Source organism: Phyllobates terribilis, unplaced genomic scaffold (assembly GCF_046119375.1).
Source record: "Phyllobates terribilis strain yellow unplaced genomic scaffold, ASM4611937v1 Scaffold_2__4_contigs__length_985480577, whole genome shotgun sequence".
Classification (NCBI taxonomy): Eukaryota; Metazoa; Chordata; class Amphibia; order Anura; family Dendrobatidae; genus Phyllobates; species Phyllobates terribilis.
Window position 1 is genome coordinate 703,121,385 of NW_027362762.1, and position 23,195 is coordinate 703,144,579.

Below are 23,195 nucleotides of genomic sequence, written 5' to 3' on the forward strand. Positions count from 1 at the left end.
AGATGACAAGGGCAGACATTTTTGCAACAAATCTGCCGTGTGTACATAGTGTTTTGCTAACTGTTAAGCACTCTGTTGCCGTATTCCATTGAATACCTGAAAAATGGTATTCAGACATTGCCTGGACAAAACCATTGACTTCATTGAGGCAAACTGAGTGCAAAATGTGGACTTTGTTTCACCAACTTTTCGACAGTGGTCCATCATTTTGGCCAGACACAATAGTGTCATAGAATACCCTTTCGTGTCTGGCCAAAAAGACAATCAGGAAAAAGGTCAAACTGAGTCCGTAGGTACTCAGAAGGAAGGCCCCAAGTGAGTGCTGAATAGGCAGTAAAATGTGATCTGAAAGCTGCTTTACAGTAAGATCATTGTGGCTTTAAAGAAGTATGGTGGTTTTGTGATGTTGACTATTTAAAAAGAAAAGTTTTAAAATTGTTGGATCTCGTAATAAAGATGTTCCTAGAAATATGATGCCACCAGATACTTGAAATTCATTGGTAAAATGACCCAATACAAGAAATGAGAGGATTTGACAAAATTCGAATTTGCCATATTGCAATAATTTTATTGGAAAATTTGATTTTCCGTGTAGTTATTCACCTCAGTTTGAATGGTTCCCTATTAATGGTTTTCTCCAGACCCCAGAGCATAATAAACATAAGGTGTAAAAAAACAAAAAAAAACCCTCATATTCACCTCTCCAGCCTTCACGCTGCTCATCGCCCGCTGTATGCTTTTCTGTCACGCCACATCTCCGGCCTGGTGTTCAGTCTATGCCAGGAATTCCAGCCATCAGCAGTCCTGGACTGGTAATGTGGTGCAACGGAGGCATGGAGAACCAGAAAGGGAGCAACGGGGCACTCGGAGATGTGAAGAGGTGATTGGTGGGATGAGTATGTTTGTTTGTTTTTTCATTTTTATTTTTTTGTTGGCCCTGTATTGTTCATCAAGATGCTGTCTGCCATTTTGCTGAATTTGTACTGATCGAATCATAAAAAATCCATAGTCAATTGCACTCAAATCGATCTGCCCCTCTCCACCCAGTGCAATACATGACAAGGGAATTTTAGATCTGTTGGGCAGTCTTGTTGAAGTTCTTACTAGTCTGGAATTTCATAGTTGTATATTTTATACTTTATACTATCAAACATAGTCTACATATTCACATTACTTTGTCTTAAACTATAGACGCGTTGTATATCCTGTGTTTCTAACACAAGCAAAATAAAAAGTCTCCATGCAGGATGTGATTGGCCTAACAAGGAAGCACACGCACAAAATCCTTCCTGTCCCAATTCTGCAGCCGCTTAATCTTTGTTCCAGTACTTTTGTTCTTTCTATTCAGACTTTGAAGAGGAGCAAGTCCCATGTCTCTTCTCGCTTCTGCTAATGTACATGATTTTAATTTTTTGCTATTTGTTTCATGAATTATTTTTCATTGTGCAATATTTATACTTGCGCCCTGGTAAAGTCAACTTTTATTTTACTCTTCTAGCTTGTGATGAAGATTCAGGATATTTTTGATGCGAAACGTGGAAAGAAGAGGGTTAAAGTTCAGACCTTCACTGGCCACGATACTACATCTAAAGGTATATACCGTATATATTTTTTGGGAGGAGGGGATGGGTAGGAGGGGTCAAGTACATATGAATTATTCAATGTATTTTTTTTGTTAACAATTTTCTAGCCATTTTATTATTTTTAAATCGCATTCTTAGAAGCTGCATTACTTATAAGGTTTATTTATGGTAGTCCCTTATTTTTATTCTTTAGGAGAAGCAAGTGAATCTGAAAGTGAAGCAGAGGATCGTCAGAAAAGTAAGAAAATGAATTCTTCCAAATGTAACTTTCTGCTTGCCGATAGCTCCTATTTGATATATTATGGAGGAGCAAGGAGGTTCCTCTACTTTAGCTGTTGCTATGTCAAGATTTAGGCTTGTTGAATTTTTTTGGACAGTTCTTATACATGTTTTATGTGATCCATAGTAAATTGTCTGAATACAGTAGTTGTATGGACCATGTATAGGAACTTGCTTCCTTCAGCACATATTGTGTAAAATTTCCACCACTCCCTGTCCCATTAAAGCCAGACAAGCCGACTTTTGACCAAATTTCCCACCAGTTACTTCTTAATACTAGTAATAATAGATGAAATTGCCCATCTTCCTTATTGTTTGAACTTTTATAGGAAAAAAAGCAGACAATGGTTTTGTAAATCCAGAATACCTGGTCATTCTGGATAGACCAGCTGATTTATCATGGATGAGTAGAAGCATGTGTTTACTTGACATTTGGGCAGGACTCTTAGACTGTCTTCCTTAATCTCATGACGCCCATAACGATATTTCTCAATGCATAATTTAAAGGAAACCAAGAGCAGCAGAATACATTTTTAGCTCCCTCAGGTTCTGAGACACATGACTAGAGTATTAAAAATAAATCCTAATAATATCTGTACTAGAAGTAGCTTCAGATCTTCTACTTTAGAAGTATTATAGAAAAGGAAAACCGGTTTAAGTAAAAATTGTTATTTCTCCTAATAGAGCACAATAAGCGTCTAGCTCAGTTCCAGAGCTCATTAAAGCGGAACCCTCACTACCAGACTTTGGAGAGAGACCTCATTGAACTCCAGGAACAGCAACTTTTTGAGTTGTTTGTAGTTGTCTCTTTGAAGAAGAAACCGTCTGGAGATGGCTATATCCCCTATATCACTCAACAGTATCCCAATAAGGTAACCATTTTCTTTTCAATCCTACTTGAGGGGGTTATCCGGAACTTTTACACTGATGACCTACCCTTAGGTAGGTCTTCAATACCAGATAGGTTAGGGTGCGCCACCCGGCACCTCAGCTGATTCACTAGTGCCAGCAGTGGCAGATATGCTTAGTTGCGTACTGCTGCTGCGGGGTAATGCAAGTCTACCCCTGTTCAATTGAATAGAGGCGGATGTGCAGTACCTGGTCACAGCCAATATGCAGTTGGCAGAATTGTGCTGTGCAGATCGGCAACGGGAATAACTGATGGGTAGGGGTGCCGGGTGTCGTACTCCCACTGATCTAGTATTGATGACCTGTCCTAAGGATAGGCCATCAACATTTAAGTACTGGACATCCCTTTTTAAGAGTACTGCAACTTGCATGCTTAAGATAGTATCTTTGAGAAGATGGAGATCTTTGAAAAGATTGTATATTTTATCCAGAAATCTCTTCTAGAGCTTGATCATGTCATTTTTGTAGCTTATCAAATATTGGTAATTGCATAAAGAGGAAATGACTGATAAACTTTTCACAATGACCTTTACTTTATCCTTGACATTTGCTCCTGTATTCTGAAAAAAACAATTTCCAAAAATTCTGAATGAGAATTCCAATTTCTGTAATGTGTGTTGGCCATAATAAACAGATGGTTGCTGTGCAAGTCCACCTAAACCATCAACCCTGGTGTAATGAACAGTGTTGGGCACCATGCACAATTTGAATGTATTAATTTTGTCTACTGGTATATTTTTATTAGAATGACCAGCCCCAGAAACAATCCAAAGATACAGAAGAGAGGCTCAAAGTCATCCCACAATTTTGCTTCCCTGACTCTAATGACTGGGCTCCCACTTCAGGTCTTAAAAGGTAAAAGTAAATCTGATTGTTGTCAAACTTATCAACACAACGTCTCACTTTTGTATTAACCTGTTAACGGGATTTTTTTTTTTTCCTAGTGAAACCTTTTCATTTGTGCTGACTGGAGAAGATGGAAGCAGATGGTTCGGTTATTGTAAAAAACTTCTGGTAAGTTCAGTGTTTCATATACACCTGTTGTGCTCGCAATACAGTAAGAGAGTCATCTAGAAAGTAATATCTTTGCTCAGATTGGATTTAAATAATTCATACCTCCCTTATTGACCCGCTGCTCCTCTTCTCCCGCTGCTCATGTCCTTCCCAATGTCTGCTTCCTGCTGCAACTATGATATCCTGTCCTGCACCTAAAATTACTGGCTGCCGCTGATCAACACTGATTGACTGCAGCGGTCACATGTCCCTGTGATGGGATGTGATCACTGAGGCAGGAAGTGGAAACTGGCCAGAGACTTGGTAGCAACAGAATAGGAGTGGTGGGTCATCAATTTAGTGAGTATTACTTGTTGTAATCCAATTTGAGCATTTTGTGTGAAAAAAAATGACTCCAGAGACCGGTGGAAATGGTGAATTCAGATGAAATTTGCTCCTTACCTTGTCATATGCAAGTTTTCTATGTTCACAAGTTTTTCTTTCCTTTCCTTGACTATGTCTTTTGACATAGGCTTGTCATTGATTCGCCATCACATACACCCTCTGCCTCTAAGGTTATAATCTTGCGGGTAGCTTAGTATGGAGATAAGGGCATTGAGTCCTGACTCCTCTTCATAGCTTGCAGGTGTACGAGTTGAGCTGCAATCCATCGTTTTGACGAATAGCACTTGTCCCCATGTTATTCTATGGGGCCATGCACATAGGAAAAGATCGCAGCATGCACAAGTTGCATCCGATTATCAAATCCCACTCGGCCATTCAGGTCTATGGGTCTGTGGAAAAAATCAAACCGCACTCAGATGACTTCAGAGTGTGGTCCATTTTTCACGGACAGACTGAATAGAGAAGATGGAGAATTTTTTTTTTTATTTTCATCCAAAAAAATTGTCACTCTGATCAAACTTTGGTTTTGTGACCCTAGCCTAAAACCCAGCAATTAACTTTTTCTTTTTCCATTTTAGCCCCAAGGTAACGGAAAACGTCTTCCTGAAGTGTACTGTATGGTCAGCCGACTGGGCTGCTTTAACCTCTTTTCTAAGGTAATTATTTCTAAAAGAAGTATTACATGCACTTTACAGATTTGTCAGCTTGTCCCATCTTTTTTGGTAGGATCTACTGACAAGCTAATGTGAGTTTGTATTGGTATACACTAGCTGGTGTCTATCTTCACTGCAAAAAACCATCTGCCATATTAGAGGGGCAAGTAGCCGCTCAGAAATCCTCAGTGCATAGACCTGAAGTATGAACATGCGGGAGTTGGTAGGGATTGGGGACAATGAGTTTATAAAGCTCACATAAGGGTTTTTTTTTTTTTGGTCTACATTTAGTGCATGTGTCAGGGAAGCCACCTGTGTAAATGCAATTCTCCAGGCAGGGGTCCACTGCAAAAAACCCCCCGAAAAAAAACATATACTGTGCTCTATAGAATTTTTTTTTTTCCTTATTTTATTTTTTTAACCCTGTCTTCTTTGAGTGACGTCACTATATATCTATACAGCAGCATATAATTTTGCTCACCATTTGAACTATAGATTGGGGAATATTCACAACTTCTAATCTGATAAAAGGCTCAGGGGTGATCTAAACAGAGCCCCATGTTTATGGGCAGCTTGTATCATACTTGGACTACTAGTAAAATGAATACACTTTTTTTTTTCAAAGTATTTTTTGTTCTTTTTTTCAGATTCTAGATGAAGTAGAGAAAAGGAGGGAGATGTCCACTGCTTTGGTGTCTCCATTTATGCGGAGTGTCATGGATGCTCCATTCCCAGCACCTGGAAGAACCATAACTGTGAAGAGTTTCCTGCCAGGATCAGGAAATGAGGTATATATATCCCCTTATCTGGAATAGTGGAATATCAGATATTATTTCACCTAGGGCAGGCTTTGTAGTAAATTAATCTTTTTGGGAGGACAGTGATAGAAAGTTCTGATATAGTGGCTACACGCTTAGGCTATGTGCCCATGATGCAGAAATGCTGCATATTTTTTACGTTTTTCCCGCCAGGTAGAAGCGTTTGTCAAGCGTTTTTGCATGCATTTCTGCATGCGGGTTATCAAGCACTTTTCCGAGCGATTTTAGCATCACTTGGAAAGTGCTTGACAACTTGTTCACACTATATAAATCCATGCAACAGGCAAGTTAGTTAAAAAAAAAAAGAATAAGAATGGTAAAAAATAATAAAAAAAAGATTATACTCACCTTCTGATGTCCTCCCGGTGTTATCTCCGCTGCGTCCGGTCTCTTGCATTGCTCACGCTGTTGTGAAGGACCTGCGGTGACGTCATTCAGACATGTGTCAGGCCACATGACTCAATCACGTCATAGCAGGTCCTTCACAACCGCGCGAGCAATGCAAGAGACCGAACGGAGCAGACAAAACACCGGGAGGACATCGGAAGGTGAGTATAATCTTTATTTTTTATCTTAAATTCTTTTTTTTACAGTTTCTATGGTACCCAGGTCTGGATGAGAGTCTCCTCTCCTCCAGACCTGGGTACCATCCGCACATTGAACCGTGTGATATCCGCTTATCCACATGTAGTGATGCGGATGTCATTCGGTCCAATGCAAGTCAATGGCGGCGATTACACTGCGTGTCCGCAAAATTAATGGACATGCTGCGGATTTTTGAGCGCAGCATAAACGCTGCGGAAAAATCCGCAGCATGGGCACTGACATTGCGGCTTGTCATTGGGGACCATGGGGGGCGGATTACCAAGCGTTTCCCAAGCGTTTACGCTGCGTAAATTCAGCAGCATAAACGCTTGGAAAATGCTTTCTGGGCACGCAGCCTAAAAGCGGTTTTCTGAGATACAAAATTTGGCCAAAGAGAGAGGACACTGCTCCGACACCACAACTCCAGTGGTCCCTGTCCATCCTTGTTCCCTTGGCTGCGGTCACGTGTGAACAGGGCCAGTCTATATCTACTTATTAATATAACCTCTTCTCTTTTCTAGGTGATTGAGCTCTGCAGGCCCATGGATTCCAGATTGGAGCACGTTGACTTTGACTGCTTATTCAGCTGCCTCAGCGTTCACCACCTCATCAAGGTCTTCGCTTCACTTCTGCTCGAGCGACGAGTTATCTTTGTAGCTGACAAATTGAGGTAAATCCTGCTGGGTATCTGGATTAGCGCTTTAGAATAAATCTTACATCAAGGTTTTGCAGCTTTCTGGGGTGCAGCTGTCATTTGGTCTCACGCGGGCGTCCTATGGTGGCTCTGACACCTGTACTGCCTGGCTTGCTATTTCTGTTTTTTTAATGGTCACATAGTTAAATTTCAGATCAGTACTTTGTACAATTTTTTGGGGGCTACTGTTACCTCCGGGCCATTTTCTGTGTTCTTATTAGAATTCAGAAAATCTAAAAAAAAAAACAACAAAACTTTAGATGTTCTTTACACTACAGCCAATAATGATAGTAATTGAGTTTAGCATGAAATCTAACAATCTACTTTATTTTTTCCCTTTTTAGCACGTTGTCTAAGTGTGCTCATGCAGTGGTCGCCCTGCTGTATCCCTTCACGTGGCAGCACACCTACATCCCTGTCCTCCCAGCTTCCATGATTGATATTGTCTGCTCTCCTACTCCGTTCCTTACTGGGATCCTGTCTTGTTCCTTACCTCTGCTCAGTGATCTTCCCATTGAAGAGGTGAGTCTTCAGGTTGTGTATTAGTAAGTAGTTACATCCACAGGTGGCATCCTTATTTTATTTATCTTTTTATTTTTTTTTACTCTTGTTTTTTCTGCATGTGGACATGCACACCAAAATAGACAAATCACCAAAGTTCCGTGTTTTTTTTTTTTCTTTGTCAGAAAACTGGAGGAAACTGCTTAATAAATCTCCCTCCAGTATTTGTAGGTTCTTTTTGTATGACAATATCTGCAATATTGCTGCTACAATCTCACTTTGTAATTACCACTGGTATAAATGAGAGTAGGCTGGCAAAACAAGTTTATAGAATCTCTAGATTACTTTAAACATCCTTATACCATACAGAAGTTGTGGGCGGTGGCATGCCACCTTGGTGCCAAACTATTACTAGAGATGGGGACATCTTTATCTTTACTGAGAACTACTATACAGTATATGTGGATATTTATATACTTTTTTTTTCTTTACTTTTCTAGGTATTAATTGTTGATCTGTGTGGAAACAGGTTTCTTCAGCAGGTGAGAACTCTTTACTGTATATGCCATTCACAGAGTTGTGAGGCCCATTTAGACTGGCTGATTGGGGACGAGCGTATCTGAAGACCTTCCAATTATCAAACTGTCTATACAGGGCAACAAACGAGCAAACCATTAATTTGTCGGGTGCAATGATTTTTAAACTAGCTTAAAAATCGTTGTTCTCGGCAGCACAACTTCCTCTGTTAACGGGAAAATGTGCTGCTGATAAAATGCTGAACTGCGCGCTTAGTACGATCAAATTAACCATTATTTTGCGTGCATAGATGTGTGCTTGGCCTGTCTAAACGGGTTATTAAAGTGACCCCAACAGCCGATTCATTAAACTGAACCTGACAGCTGATTCATGCTGCGCGAACCATGGGCAGCATAAATTGGATACTCGCTCTGTCCTTTCAGCCAAGTAGGTATTAGTCTGAAAAACTTTGATGTTCCAGAGAAAGCATCCATTTAAGAGACGGCCGAGGACCATGCAGCTGGGGTGATGAGTCCAAGGGGCTGGTCTCGGTGGATTCTCCACAACCCACTCTAGCTATACACATATTTAGATAAAGACTTGTCTTTAAAGGGGAACGGGGTGGGGAGAAGCCGCTGCGGACCAAACTCTTGGACTAGCCATAAGAAACGAATGGTCCCTGGCTGGCTCTTAAATGTTTCAGAGTAAGACACACCTGGATGAAATAATGAAGTTGACTGATTCTCTTTAAGGCTGTGTATTCACAATGAGTATTTTTCTTTGCGTCAAAAACGCAGCGTCTTACAGTTCCAGCAAAGTGGATGCAATTTATAGAGATCCATTGCCCAATGTAATTTGCACATGAAGTTTTGTCAAAGCCAAATTCCAGGAAGTATCAAATACAAAGCAGCTTTACTTAAAACATGAAATGTCAAAAGTAGAAAAAAACCACAAGTAACCTACTTTACCTAATGGGTGCAGAAAATCTGCAACATCAAAGGCTCATCTTGGGAACATAGGTTAAAAAAAACCCTGATTTCATGTAGCCAAGGTCAGCTAATGTAAATGTGAATTTACTCTTTACTAATTTTTAGTATATTCATAGTAATTGTTGGACGGGGGTTAACAAGATAAATTGCCTTTTGAGATGCAATTTACATATAATCGTTTATCATGATAGTGGATCTAGAATACAAATGTATTTAACAAAGATAGGCTATTTGTGTGTTGATAAGATAATTGATTACAACTGTGATAATTCAGTCTGTTGTTGGCTATGGGTGGTGATTTCAGCCTAGGTGTATCCTCTTGTACACCAAGCCATTATGTGCATTTAGGTCATCTTCTTATACCTGGTCTCAGGAGGATGTAAAGTCCCTGCCCTGTGATTGCATACAAGGTCTTTTGTAGAGTGGTTGCAAAATGACAGCTCCAATCTGATCCCTGGGGCAGTCCGCCAAAATGAGGGCGTTTACTCGATGTACCACCTGGCCTCTTTCCAACTCCTCCACCCTTTAGCACAGAGCTGAGTGCACAATGCATGGTTTTTCTTGTCTGACTTCATCCTGCCCATATGATGATGATTTATCATTTGGACACCTAGTTAGCGGTTGCCACCTTCCTATCATATACTATTGTATACATACAAATGAGTCATCTGGGAATGAACAATAATACTAGGGTTGGTGGCGCTTACTTTAGAGCAGGGGTGGGCAATTAATTTTCCCGAGGGGCCACATGAGAGACCGTGACTGTTGGGGAGGGCCGAACCAATAGGCTGAAATTAATTCTGCTCAATATTAATATTAACATGAGCATGAGCCCCACACAGCCTCCCCATGTCCAGCATGAGCCCCACAAAGCCCCCCATGTCCAGCATGAGCCCCACACAGCCCCCCCATGTCCAGCATGAGCCCCACACAGCCCCCCATGTCCAGCATGAGCCCCACACAGCCCCCCCATGTCCAGCATGAGCCCCACACAGCCCCCCCATGTCCAGCATGAGCCCCACACAGCCCCCCCATGTCCAGCATGAGCCCCACACAGCCCCCCCCATGTCCAGTATGAGCCACACACAGTCCTCCCGTGTACAGCATGAGCACCACACAGCTCTCCTGTGTCCACCATGAGCTCCACACAGCCCCCCATGTCCAGCATGAGCCCCACACAGCCCTCCGGTGTCCAGCATGAGCCATACACAGCCCCCCATGTCTAGCATCAGCCCCACACAGCCTCCCATGTCCAGTATGAGCCCCACACAGCCCTCCCATGTCCAGTATGTGCCCCACAGAGTCCTCCCGTGTCCAGCATGAGCACCACACAGCTCTCCTGTGTCCACCATGAGCCCCACACAGCCCCCTATGTCCAGCATGAGCCCCACACAGCCCTCCCGTGTCCTGCATGAGCCATACACAGCCCCCCATGTCCAGCATGAGCCCCACACAGCCCTCCCAAGTCCAGCATGTGCACCACCCACCCCCCCATGTCCAGTATGAGAGCTCGAGAGCCTCCTCATGTCCAGCATGACAGCCCTTCCAAGTGTCCAGCATGACAGCCCCCCAGTGTCCAGCATTAAAGCCCCCCAGTGTCTAGCATTAAAGCCCCCCATGTCCAGCATGAGAGCCCCCCCTGTGTCCAGCCTGACAGCCCTCCCTAGTGTCCAGCATGAGAGCCCCTCTGTGTCCAGCATGACAACCCTCCCTAGTGTCCAGCATGACAACCCTCCCTAGTGTCCAGCATGAGAGCCCCCCTATGTCCAGCATGACAGCCCTCCCTGTGTCCAGCATGACAGCCCTCCCTGTGTCCAGCATGACAGCCCTCCCTGTGTCCAGCATGACAGCCCTCCCTGTGTCCAGCATGACAGCCCTCCCTGTGTCCAGCATGACAGCCCTCCCTGTGTCCAGCATGACAGCCCTCCCTGTGTCCAGCATGACAGCCCTCCCTGTGTCCAGCATGACAGCCCCCCCTGTGTCCAGCATGAGAGCCCCCCCTGTGTCCAGCATGACAGCCCTCCCTGTGTCCAGCATGACAGCCCTCCCTGTGTCCAGCATGAGAGCCCCCCACTATGTCCAGCATGAGAGCCCCACTATGTACAGCATGAGAGCCCCCCTGTGTCCAGCATGAGAGCCCCCCCTGTGTCCAGCATTAAAGCATCTCTTGTGTCCAGCATTAAAGCCCCCCTGTGTCCAGCATCAAAGCAAAGCCGTCCCTGTGTCCAGCATTAAAGCCCCCCCTGTGTCCAGCATATACTTACTTCACTCCCCGTTTCCCTACGCTCCTGTCTCTGATGCACTGACTCTCCACAGTGTGCAGGCTGATGCCATTGTGTCAGCTGTTTCTAACGCTGATTGGTGGAAGAGGGAAGTGGCGGCCCCTCCTCCACCAATGCATTCACCGCGGATTGAGACCACGGATTGAGACAGCGGTGACGGTGTGCAGGCGTGCAGTGCGGCCCGTGGGCCACTGTTATCAGCCCTTCGGCTGTCTCGGTCCGCGAGCCGGACTGGAACAGCCAGAGGGCCAGATGTGGCCCGCGGGCCGCACGTTGCCCAGATCTGCTTTAGAGGATCTAAATTGAAGGAAGCATTAAGAATCTTCAGTGATCAATATTGCATTAGCACAATTTTGCAAAACAGAAGACTCAAGTTATTGATCTTCATTCTCCACAGGTATCAGATGAAGATGACATTTTACCTAACAAGCTTCAGGCCGCTCTGGTCCAGATCTTGGAGCAAAGAAATGACATTATGTATCACGAACAACATTTCACAGAAGGTAGGCAAGAGATGCCGGATAAGTGGTATTTGTCTTAGATTGCACCAATCACTATACCTGCAGATTGGGTTTGATACACTGTTGTCTAAAATATTTTTCTATTATGTCGAAATTTCCTGATATGCATTAATTAGCAAATATAATAAATTTTAGTAATTGAGCCATCTTTTATATGCAGATAACCCTTGTAAAGTCAGAACCCCTCTGAAGGCTATATATAATTAATGTAAATAATTTTATATCTATCTATATATATGTCTGACAATATTCATTCATTACATTTGTTTAGTGTAACTATTAAAGGAATTCTCCGAAAACAAGTGTTTCAGAGTTCTATAAACATGAAATTAATGCATTTCATTGACCAAAGCACCACTGATGTCCCTTTGTCAGTGCCAGTCCTGAAATAAGAGGACTTCATCCTTTTTCCTGTGTCAATGATATATATGAAAAGAGCTGGATTGATTTCTTCGTTCAGTAGCTGTCTATCCCCTTTTCCATCATAGCTGATGCAGAGAAACAGAAGGGGGCTGACTTAGTTACTGAATAAGCCTGACAGCCAGTCCCCTTCATACACATTAATGACACAGGGTGGAGCCAGAAGCTTTCGCTTGTGCAGAAGCAAATTGAGCTGCCCCAACCTGAGACATCAGTCATACTTTAAACTAATATACTTCTATTATCATTCATTTTCCTTATATAGCGCCATCATATTCCATAGAACTTTGAGACCCATTGGGGTTCATAATAAATTCCCTATCCGTATGTTTTTTGGGGGGTGGAGGAAACTGGAGAACCTGGAGGAAACCCACGCAAATACGGGGTGAATATACAAACTCCTTGCCGATGTTGTCCTGGGAGCAATTTTCAACCAAGGACCCCAGCATTGCAAAGTAACAGTGGTAACCACTGAGCCACCTTGCTGTCCTTTATTAGTTTAAATTTTAATCATCTTTTATCTGGATGAACATTAAAGGGGTTGTCCACTACTAGGACAACCCCTTCTTGAACTGTTTGGCCCCGATAAAATAAAAAAACCTATACTCCCCTCCGGTGCCGGCTCCATTCCAGCGGTGTCGGCACTCGTGGTTCTTGGAACTCTGGTGCGGTGGAATGATACGTGGTGCCCGGCACCCAATCACCACTGGCGTCACTGTCTCTGCCTTTGTATGGATTGAACATGAAGAGGAAGTCAGAGATCAGCTGCAGCCTTGGCTTCTTCTTCATGTTCAATCCGTAGGAAGCCGGGGACAGTGACGCCAGCGCTGATCAGGCACCACGTGTCATTCCACCGGACCAGAGCTCCGGGACCATGAGTGCTGACACCACTGTAACGGTGCCTGCACGGGAGGTGAGTATAGGTCTTTTACTTTATCGGGGCAAAATATTTTAGGTCAAGAAGGGGTTGTCCTAGTAGTGGATAACTCCTTTAATCAATAGTGCAGTTATATAACCATGCAGTTTGATAAAATCTATTTCAGTCTACTACTGTTTTCATATTTAACCCACAATTCCCTTGTTTTCAGAAGAAGTTAATCTGAATTCGTTGGTATCAGAAGCCTTTGTATGGTTCTTTGTGGAAATAGTTGGGCATTACTCTCTGCACATTTATGTGAATGAGAAGGGAGAGCGAGTATTCCAAAGAGAACTGTTCCGCAAGTCCCACACTTCCAGGAGCGTACGCCAGTTCCTTGACCTCTTCATGGAGACTCAGATGTTTGCAGGTTTTACACAGGACAGAGAACTGAGGAAAAGTGTCGTAAAAGGTAAGAAAAGGTCAAATAGTTGGTAACTATGTATTGTGCCAAAATTAACTTTGTGGGTAATTTCACATAATACATTATATAACAGCTGGTGGAACAATCATTCAGCTAACAACTATTCCTCCCAAATCCCCATCCCCATACACATGCACACTCAGCTCGGAAGAGCGTGCATGTGTTCTGTAGATAGTGGGGAGGAAGCTACTCAGAAAAGGTTGGACCATGTAGAAATTCTGTCCAAGCTTTTTCTATCTTACATCTGCAATTAGGGGAATGCCCAAGCCTTCTCACCCTGACGTATGTCTTGACAGAAGACCCTCAAACTGTTGCAATTGGTGGGTCCCGCTGAAATTTGTCTAACATGTATGGCCAGTTTAAGGTTCCCTGTATCAATGTCCCTTTTTAACCTTGGAGTGTGAGTGTCATAAGTAATGAAAAGATTAGATTAGAAGCAGGAGCTTGGATATCAAGCAAACAAAAATGTCAGGTTAGATGCTTGTTCTTTTCTCCTACCATCACTTTATGTTGCAAATTTGTATCAGACTGGTTGTATGAAAACACTCTTATTCTTTCACGATGATAGTGATTAAGTAGAAAAATGTTCTCTTTTTCTCATTTAGGACTTTTCGAGGTGCGAGCATGTGAATATCTGAAGACTCTACCTGAAACGGAGCCCAGTGGTGTTAACAAGTTCTTGAAAGGCTTAAGTATGTCTGATTTCTCATTGCATTTTCTTAGTAATAGTAAAAGGGACAAGTCTGCTTTAGACACTCTTGCCACTTTACTATATACAGTATTATGGTTGCCATATGTTTACGGTAATTCATCATTTGTAGGTTTTTGTAGGTTAATGTCTATCAATTGTCTCAAAATTAAGAGACCTAATAAGGTGGTCTTTAGCAGTTTGGGTACAGCAATATAGCTGTATTTCAAGATAACTGCAATAGGTCCTCTTCTAAATTCTACCATTCAGTAGATTGCTCAGTTTATTATCTCAGACGCATCTAGTGTCCCTACTGCTCAAACATCTTCTTTAGGGATTCTGTCAGGTTTTTGCTATGTAATCGAGAGCAGCATGATGTAGAGCCTGAGAGCCTGATTCCAGTGATGTTTCACTTAATGGGCTGTGTGTTGCTGTTTCAATAAAATCAGCATTTTATCAGCAGCAGGTGAGTATCACTTCAGGACTAGGTGTCTCGTGCCTACTAGTCAAATGCTCTATGTAGCCCCACCCCCAACACTGATTAGCAGCTTTCTGTCAATGCACAATGTATACAGAAAGCAGCCAATCAGTGATGTGGGCGGGGTTATACAGGGCTCAGCATTTAGAGAACTGCTAGATCTGCAGCAGATAAAACAGTGATTGTATCAAAATAACTGAAAGCAGACCAGCAAGTGACATATTGCTGTGATCTGGGTCTCAGCCTCTACATCACGTTGCTCTCGGATTACACAGTAAAAACCTGGTGATAGATATTCCCTTCAAAGCTTCTATGAAGAAATAAGTACTCCATAATTGCACTAGATTTGAGGTTCAATCCCCAGTATCAGACCACTGTAAATGCCCCTGGTTGAATTTTATGTGAATCTTATAGCTTCACATATGAAAACTATATTTTTATCTCATTGTTTGGCAGTGTAGTACAAAATATGTTGTGACCTAAAAACTGTCCGGAAGCAGATTAAAGCTGTTGATGGATCCTGCGGTTAATGTCATTATCAGACAATAATGCACAATGCAGGTGATATTAAGGTGATATTATTCCATTTACAATAGAATAATCAATTAAAGCAGTTCTTTCACCAGCATGTTAGACTGGCCACATCATGCAATAGTGACTGCACAGCTGAATAAAATGTATTTTTTTTTCATTATTTAATTTCTTATCAACATTGCTTTGAAAAGTTTTATCATGAATTATCCAAGTCCAAGGGGGCATTATCATAGAGTTGTCTCATGCCCTCAGAAGGTCAGAAGAACATACTTTCTCCTGTGAGATGTAATGATGGGCAGCCCTGATCTCTGCAACTACTGTATAGAATATAGCAGAGCTGAGTGTCATTACAAACACCTCCAGCTTTTATCTCACTGCAGTTAGTGTGGGGTAAGAAGGAGATGAGCTGAGCTTGATTACAAACCGCTCTGCAGCTCTCCACTCAGTGCTGACTGATCTACCCCTCCCCCCACACTGACTGAGGTGAGATGAAAGCTGGAGGTGGGTGTAATCACTCTCAGCTCTGCTGTACTGTACACAGTAGCTGCAGAGATCATGGCTGCTTAGGATTGGTTAAGGGGGAAAAGTTCACATTCCTAGAGATGAATCTTCTAATGTCCTTTTAGGCTTATCATAAATTATAACCTAAACTTTACAAGCCTCTACAATAGATCTTTGCATTAAAACTGTATAAAAACAATAAAGTAAATAGAAATACAGTGTTCCATCTAACTAATGTCTTCGGTATAATATATGTAATATTTCTTTTGTAAAGGTAATAAAATGAAGTTATTTCACAAGAAATAAAGGATCTGAAAACCCTTGCTCGTCCTCCTTATGGACTTGTCACTGTTGGGCTCTACCGTATAAATGCTGAGGGCTTCCATCAGATTTCTGAAGCAAAGAATTGAAGATAACTTAATGCTTTGGCATAGACTGAAATGAGGAAGAGAAGGAAAGTCTTTTGACCTACATTACATACTCCTGAATTATTTAACCACCGGAAAAAGTTGGATTGCTTGAAGATATATTACATGTAAGAGAGGGAATGAAAATGTTGAATTTGCTGGATCTCCTGGCTGCTTAAACCATGATTTACATGAACTTCTAACTCTTGGGAGAGTGTTACATTTGGGATGACCAAACTTTTCACCCTGAAAGAGATTATTTTTTTTTTAAGTTTTGGACAAAACTCTTTTAGGATCCAACTGGATAGAAGTGTAAATATTGTCGCCAAATAAAATGGAAAAATACTATTGAGAGACAATTTCCACATTTATATTGCATAGTAATTTGTGTTATCCGGACAAGCAAGCCAGAGGGACTACCATTGGGGTTTTAGAGATTTACTTGAATTTTTATGGATTCATCAAAAACACAGAAGGCGTAAAAAAAAGAAAAAAACATATTAAAAAAGCACTTCTATAACGTATCTCCCAAAAAACGGACTACATATATCATTCTGCCCTTATGTATATATTGATACCGTATTACACTGGACTTCATAAATAGCAATATACCATGTGGCAGATATGTAAACTCCTAAAACTGGTTGCTACTTATCACTGTGAAATGTACCATAATGGACACTGCTGTGTAAATAATACTGTAAAACGCGTGGGACGTTGCTGTTCTTCATACTAGCTGCATACATTTACAATGCAAAGGTCATATCTGCATTTTAGGTTTACTTGTAATATATATGATTAAAATATAACAATGCACTTTATTTAGCATATTATAAATTGTAATATGATTCTAAGGTTTTTTTTTTTTCCCGGGATTAAAACATTGATAGCCCATTAATAGTTCATTGTGTGGGTCTGCACCAGGACTCTCCCCATTCAGGATTCTTTGGTGTGACCAAACATTTGATATATCCAGAATGACGACTATTAAATTGGACTTTAGTGTTAGAAAATGGCAATGGTGGGGGTACTTCAGGGTGCACCGTGTTGTCCCGATGTCATTTGACCGGATGGCCCCACCAAAGACATTTTTTTGCTTTAAAACGTCAAAGGTCTGGTCTTTTTAACTGCTAACTGGGAAATATTGCTCCTTATCACTGTAGAGATTATAAGGGTTCAGACAAGCAATTTTTGATTTAAAAACAAACAAAACAAAAAAAAACAACTTCCATGACTTTCCTTTGTATTTGTTCATTGATCTTATAAATTCTATATAGTTCATACAAGAACACTGAGGATGAGCCCCACACCACTGACAAGTATGGCTTTAATAATGACACTCTCTTTTTGGGGCTATAAATGCAATTTTTGATTTAAAAAGTTCCAGACACTATTCCTCCAGCTGCCGAATGTGATCAATAACTACAAATATTCCACTTTGAGAAACTCAGCTTGTTGAAGTGAATGTCCCTATCCCTTTCCCCCACTTTCTGCATAGAACACATGCTAGATTTTTTAGGATATTCAACGTTTTTCACCAGATATCTTTTTTTTTTCCAGCTCTTGTGTGAAACCATTAAACCTGATTAAGGTTTGGCCAGGCAAAAACATTTTTTTTTTCTAATGTAGTGTTGTATTTTTAATGGATCCAGCTATGCCTTATGCTTCAGTTTCTCCACATCTTTCGTCTGTTCCCGCCTTCATTTTTTTTTGATTGCCTTATGGGCGCACCCCTTCTCTATGTTGGATTTGGCAGCGGCGCACCCCTTCTCTATGTTGGATTTGGCAGCGGCGCACCCCTTCTCTATGTTAGATTTGGCAGCGGCGCACCCCTTCTCTATGTTAGATTTGGCAGCGGCGCACCCCTTTTCTATGTTGGATTTGGCAGCCTCGCTCCTAAATTTCTATGATGTACATTATTATTATGACTCAAGGAGGTTAAAAAGCCACCAATGAAACATTTATAAAATGCGGGGATCTACGTATTGTAAACTTAGCAGAAGCCAATTTCCCTGTTTTATCATTATAAATGATATGTAACACAGACCCCATGCTATATCCCTGCAGAGTATTACTATACATAATATACTCATACCACAGCACGGCAGAAAGGTAAGGCTGAATACCACATACATAAGATTATACGTTTACTTGTGAATGGCACACGCTGATACAGTAATAGCAGGTTTCACCTATGTTGTAAACTGTGGCTCATATTGAGCTTTTATGTACATATCATAATATTGTTACTACATGCTTTTCTAGGTAAATGTGTAATATTTTATTAAGACCTGTATAAATTCACTATTATGGGTTTATACCGATACAGAAATATCAATAAAGTGTTACATGGAACGTTTGGAGTCTGTCTTCTATCGATGCAGTCATGTTACTTGTACCGCTAAATGGGTTGTAAAATCAGAATATGAACGTCGAATGCGACCATGTTACTAAGGGCCATGTAATAATAAACTCGAGTGCAGCAAAGACTGTTGAAGAAAGGATAGTCTGCAGCTTCCACCAGAAGTTACAAGATGTTTTTTTTTCAGAGCAGCATGGATTATGGCAGGGAGAACGAAGTCTGACCTAGTCAATTCAATTTCCACTCAGTGCCTTCAATAGGCAAAGGGCTGTTTAGTTTGGTGTTACAACTTTTCCTTTCAGTATATACACAGATTTTCCAGATGAAAATCAGCATTTTAAAGGGAATCTGCCACCAGGTTTTTTCTACCTCATCGAAAGGCAGCATAATATAGGGGCATAGACCCTGATTCCAGCGATGTATCACTTATTGGGCTGCTTGATATTATTTTGATAAAATCACTGTTTTATCTGCTGCAGATCTACCAGTTCACTGAATGCTGAGCTCTGTATAACCCCGCCCACACCACTGATTGACAGCTTTCTGCCCATATACAGTGTACACAGAAAGCTGCCAATCAGTGCTGGAGGCGGGGTTATACAGGGCTCATGAATATGGAGGACTACATGGCAAATGGGTTTACTTGTCCTCTAGTGGTGATCTCCTGCCAATTTTAAAACAGGGATTTGATCAAAACTACAACAAGTAGCTCAGTAAGTGACACATCGCTGGAATCTGGAGTCTGTCTCTACATTATGCTGGTCTCAGATTAGGTGGCAAAAACCTGGTGACTGATTCCCTTTACATTAGCAGCATTGTGGATGACATTTACAAAACTGCAATCAATGAGCTGCAGAGAAAATCTACATTGTAAATGTACATGAGATGCCGGTGTGAAGTCCTCAGTTTATGCTGTAAATGCGCATCAAAGTCACAGAATTTTCACAACTGCTGTCCTGTCTGTATACTCTGTTTTGCTTCCTCTCCTGTCCAGGAGATGTGGTATGTGCTGACCATGTCCCTGCACAGCCAGACACAGGAATTTTTTATTTTTTTTTAAACGCATCCAGTTGTGGAACTTATTTTTATTCCGAGATGTATTAAAATGTATTTTGTGTGTTTTGTTCGTGGGACAACTCCTTTTAAAGGAAATCTGTCACCAGGATTTTGCAACTAAGAGCAGCATAATGTAGAGACAGAGATCCTGATTCCAGAGATGTGTCACTTATTGGGCGGCTTGCTATAGTTTCAATAAAATCACTGTTTTATCAGCAGTAGTTCCTCACCAGAGGACAAGTAAATTTGCTGCCATTTCGTCCTCCAATATTCATGAGCTCTGTATAACCCCGTCCCCACCACTGATTGGCAGCTTTCTGTCTATGCACAGTGTACACAGCTGTCAGTGATGTGGATGGGGTTATACAGAGCTCAGCATCCTGAGGACTGATAGATCTGCAGCAGAAAAAACAGTGACTTTATGAGAACGGCAACAAGCAGCCCAGTGAGTGAGACTTTGTTGGAATCAGAGTCTCTGGCCCGGCATTATGCTGCTATCAGATGGGGCAACACAAACTTGGTGACCTATTCCCTTTAATCTGTTCATCATGATGTACCTTAATACAATTCATATTTATGTTTTTTACATTTGCAAACCATTTCATCTGACATTCTTTCAGCTGGATTCACCCAGTGTGGTTTTGATTGCAGCAGCCAGTATTGGTAAATGAGGCTTGATGTCATTTCCAATGAACCAAATATGTGATAAAGCCACTAAAAAACCCCATTTGATATGTCTGAGATTGCAGCAGTCTTTAACCAGTTAGGAGCTACATCTCAAACTACAGCACATTATTTTTTCCTTTGAACCATTATTTAGTAAAATGGGCAGATGAAGATTTATTGGGGTTGTCTGGGCAAAGAGAAAAGTTCCTCAAGGGCTTGAAGGTGAAAAATATAATAAATTAAGTGATACCTACTGACACAGAAAGAAGAGAAGTCCCTATTCCACTAGCAGCAGGACGGCTTCGGCCTGTAATTGGCTGCAGCGGTTAGGTGAACAGCACATTGTCAGAAAAACATCTGATGTGCTGCTCTAGTCATCTGACCGCTGCAGCCAATCGGTCATACTGCTGGTGGAACAGTGACGTCTCCACTTCCTGTGTCAGCGCAGACTAGAGCGGCCAGCGCTGGATACAGTTGGGTACCGGTAGGTGAATATCACTTAGTTTTTTTACTGCTTCTATCTTTTCTTTCATTGTATACATCACTCATTAAATGCTTTGTGGTGAACAGTGACTGCAATCACATCAATAGATGTAACAAACATGACCGAACAGAAGGATCTTAGTAGAAACATTTTTTGTTTTGTGCAGTTGCTGAAAGCATGTAGAACATGCACGAATACAGGAAATTCTGCTGCCTGACTACATGGTGACAGCTGGCGGGCCTGACCGCTCATCCACAGTACACACCTACAAGACTGCTCAAAGCCCAAACTCCTACTTTAAGGAAGCTTGGTCTGTGGGTGGAAATTATTCCAGAATTTACCCACCCCCTCACCAAACCAAAGAATATGTGTAAGGGCCACGGTCCCACTATCAGTATTTGGTCAGTATTTTTTCCCAGGAGTGGGTGATAAATGCAGAATTGGTGACTTGTTTCTATTATACCTTTTCTGTGAATGTTCCTCACCTGGTTTTGGCTCCCACTCCTGAGAAAAAATACTGACCGAATACTGGCCAAATACTGATAGTGGGGCTGTGGCCTTATACTGATAGTGGGGCCGTGTCCTTAATATTACTATCTTGCTTGTCTGGAAGTTTGAGGTATCTGAAGGTCAGTGGGCAGCACTTTGACTCACACCGCGGTTCACCGTCTTCCACTTCTCAATATCCTTAGGCTGTGTGCCCACGTAGCATTTTTCAAGCGTATATGCTGCGGAATTTCCGCAGCGTAAACGCTTGAAAAACGCATGTATATCCGCACCCCATGGTCCCCAATGGGATTCCGCAAGTTCTATGCACATGCTGCGGATTTTTCCGCAGCGTTTATGCCGCGTTCAAAAATCCGCAGCATGTCATTTAATTGTGCGTTTCCGCAAGCGGAATTGCCTTTGTCCAATGCATAAAAAACGCAAGGCAATTCCGCATGTGGAAAACGCGTGATAAACGCGCGAAAAATGCGCGATAAACGCGTGCGGAATTCCGCATGCGTTTTTCCGGGAGAGGACTTGCATTTATGCAGCAGAAATTTTCTGCTTCATAAATGCAACGTGGGCACATAGCCTCATTCAGATATGTCTAATTATTGGAGAATCTCTCTTCTTTTAGGCTATCTACGTGTGCCACTATTGGTGATGCACACAGTAACATGCAGAAATAAAATTAATTTAAAGAAGCACTTCCATCAAAAGTGTTATCCTTTTAATATATTGCAGTCATCATATTATATAGCAGTGGGTACTTACAATTGCTAATTTTGTCTTTTTACCCAGTTAATTCTTCTCTTTTCCATTAGGTGTATAACATCACGTGATTAAAAACTGACTAGCTGAATACTTCTAAGCTCTATGTAGAAACAGGAGGTCAATTTTCCCTGCATGAGTCATAAGTCACTGTAAAAGTTCTCAGTAGGGGGAGAAGGGAGCAGTCGAGTTGAAGAGGGGAATGATAAATGCAGGGACAAGAGACTTCTTGTTTCTACATAGAGCAAAGAGAAAAATGAGCTGGGTAGAAAGGCAAAATGAGCAATTGTAAGTGCACAGCACTATACAGTATAATATGATGATTGCAATATACACTGCTCAAAAAAATAAAGGGAACACTTAAACAACACAATGTAACTTCAAGTCAATCACACTTCTGTGAAATCAACCTGTCCAGTTATGAAGCAACACTGATTTTCAATGAATTGCCCCTGCTGTTGTGCAAATGGAACAGACAACTGGTAGAAATGATAGGCAATTAGCAAGATACCCTCAATAAAGGAGTGGTTCTGCAGGTGCTGACCACAGATCATTTCATTGTTCTCATCTTTTTTGGCTGTTTTGGTCACTCTTGCGTTTTGTCATTGCTCTCGCCCCTAAAGGTACAGTATCATGAGGCGGTTTCTACAGTACAACCCACAGAAGTTTCTCGGGTAGTGCAGCTCATCCAGGATGGCACATCAATACGAGCTGTGGCAAGAAGGGTAGTTATATCTGTCAGCTCAGTGGCCAGAGCATGGAGCAGATACCAGGAGATGTGGAGGGGGCTGTAGGAGGGCAACAACCCAGCAGCAGGACCGCTACCTCCTTCTTTGGGAAAGGAGGAACAGGAGGAGCACTGCCAGAGCCCTGCAAAATGACCTCCAGCAGGCCACTAACATCCATGTGTCTGCTCCAACTGTCAGAAACAGACTCCATGAGGGTGGTATGAGGTCCTGACGTGCACAAGTGGGTGTTGTGCTTACAGCCCAACACTGTGCAGGGCGATTGGCATTTGCCAGAGAACACCAAGATTGGTAGATTCGACATTGGCGTCCTGTGCTCTTCACGGATGAGAACAGGTTCACACTAAGCACATGTGACAGACGTGACAGAGTCTGGAGACGACGTGGAGACCGTTCTGTTGCTTGCAACATCCTCCAGCATGACCGGTTTGACAGCGAGTCAGTAATGGTGTGGGGAGGCATTTCTTTATAGGGCCGCACAGACCTCCATGTGCTCGCCAGAGGTAGCCTGACTGCCATTAGGAACCG

At 42.1% G+C, this 23,195-nt stretch overlaps 1 protein-coding gene across 3 annotated transcripts in view; it reads left to right on the forward strand.

Annotated features, from left to right (window-relative positions):
• Nucleotides 1-18,451, forward strand: part of DENND2C (DENN domain containing 2C) — a 39,429-nt gene extending 20,978 nt beyond the window's left edge. Inside the window, exons 6-19 of one of the 3 annotated variants that reach the window (XM_073667136.1) lie at nucleotides 1,499-1,592; nucleotides 1,777-1,821; nucleotides 2,547-2,734; nucleotides 3,517-3,626; nucleotides 3,716-3,785; nucleotides 4,748-4,825; nucleotides 5,470-5,610; nucleotides 6,747-6,895; nucleotides 7,264-7,441; nucleotides 7,921-7,962; nucleotides 11,605-11,710; nucleotides 13,237-13,476; nucleotides 14,094-14,180; nucleotides 15,964-18,451. In XM_073667136.1, the coding sequence (XP_073523237.1) occupies nucleotides 1,499-1,592; nucleotides 1,777-1,821; nucleotides 2,547-2,734; nucleotides 3,517-3,626; nucleotides 3,716-3,785; nucleotides 4,748-4,825; nucleotides 5,470-5,610; nucleotides 6,747-6,895; nucleotides 7,264-7,441; nucleotides 7,921-7,962; nucleotides 11,605-11,710; nucleotides 13,237-13,476; nucleotides 14,094-14,180; nucleotides 15,964-15,995 (1,560 nt within the window). In that variant the 3' untranslated portion in view covers nucleotides 15,996-18,451. The remainder of the gene's footprint in view (nucleotides 1-1,498; nucleotides 1,593-1,776; nucleotides 1,822-2,546; nucleotides 2,735-3,516; nucleotides 3,627-3,715; nucleotides 3,786-4,747; nucleotides 4,826-5,469; nucleotides 5,611-6,746; nucleotides 6,896-7,263; nucleotides 7,442-7,920; nucleotides 7,963-11,604; nucleotides 11,711-13,236; nucleotides 13,477-14,093; nucleotides 14,181-15,963) is intronic. The other 2 variants (XM_073667139.1, XM_073667138.1) reach the window with 2 other exon arrangements.
• The last annotated feature ends 4,744 nt before the right edge of the window (nucleotides 18,452-23,195 follow it).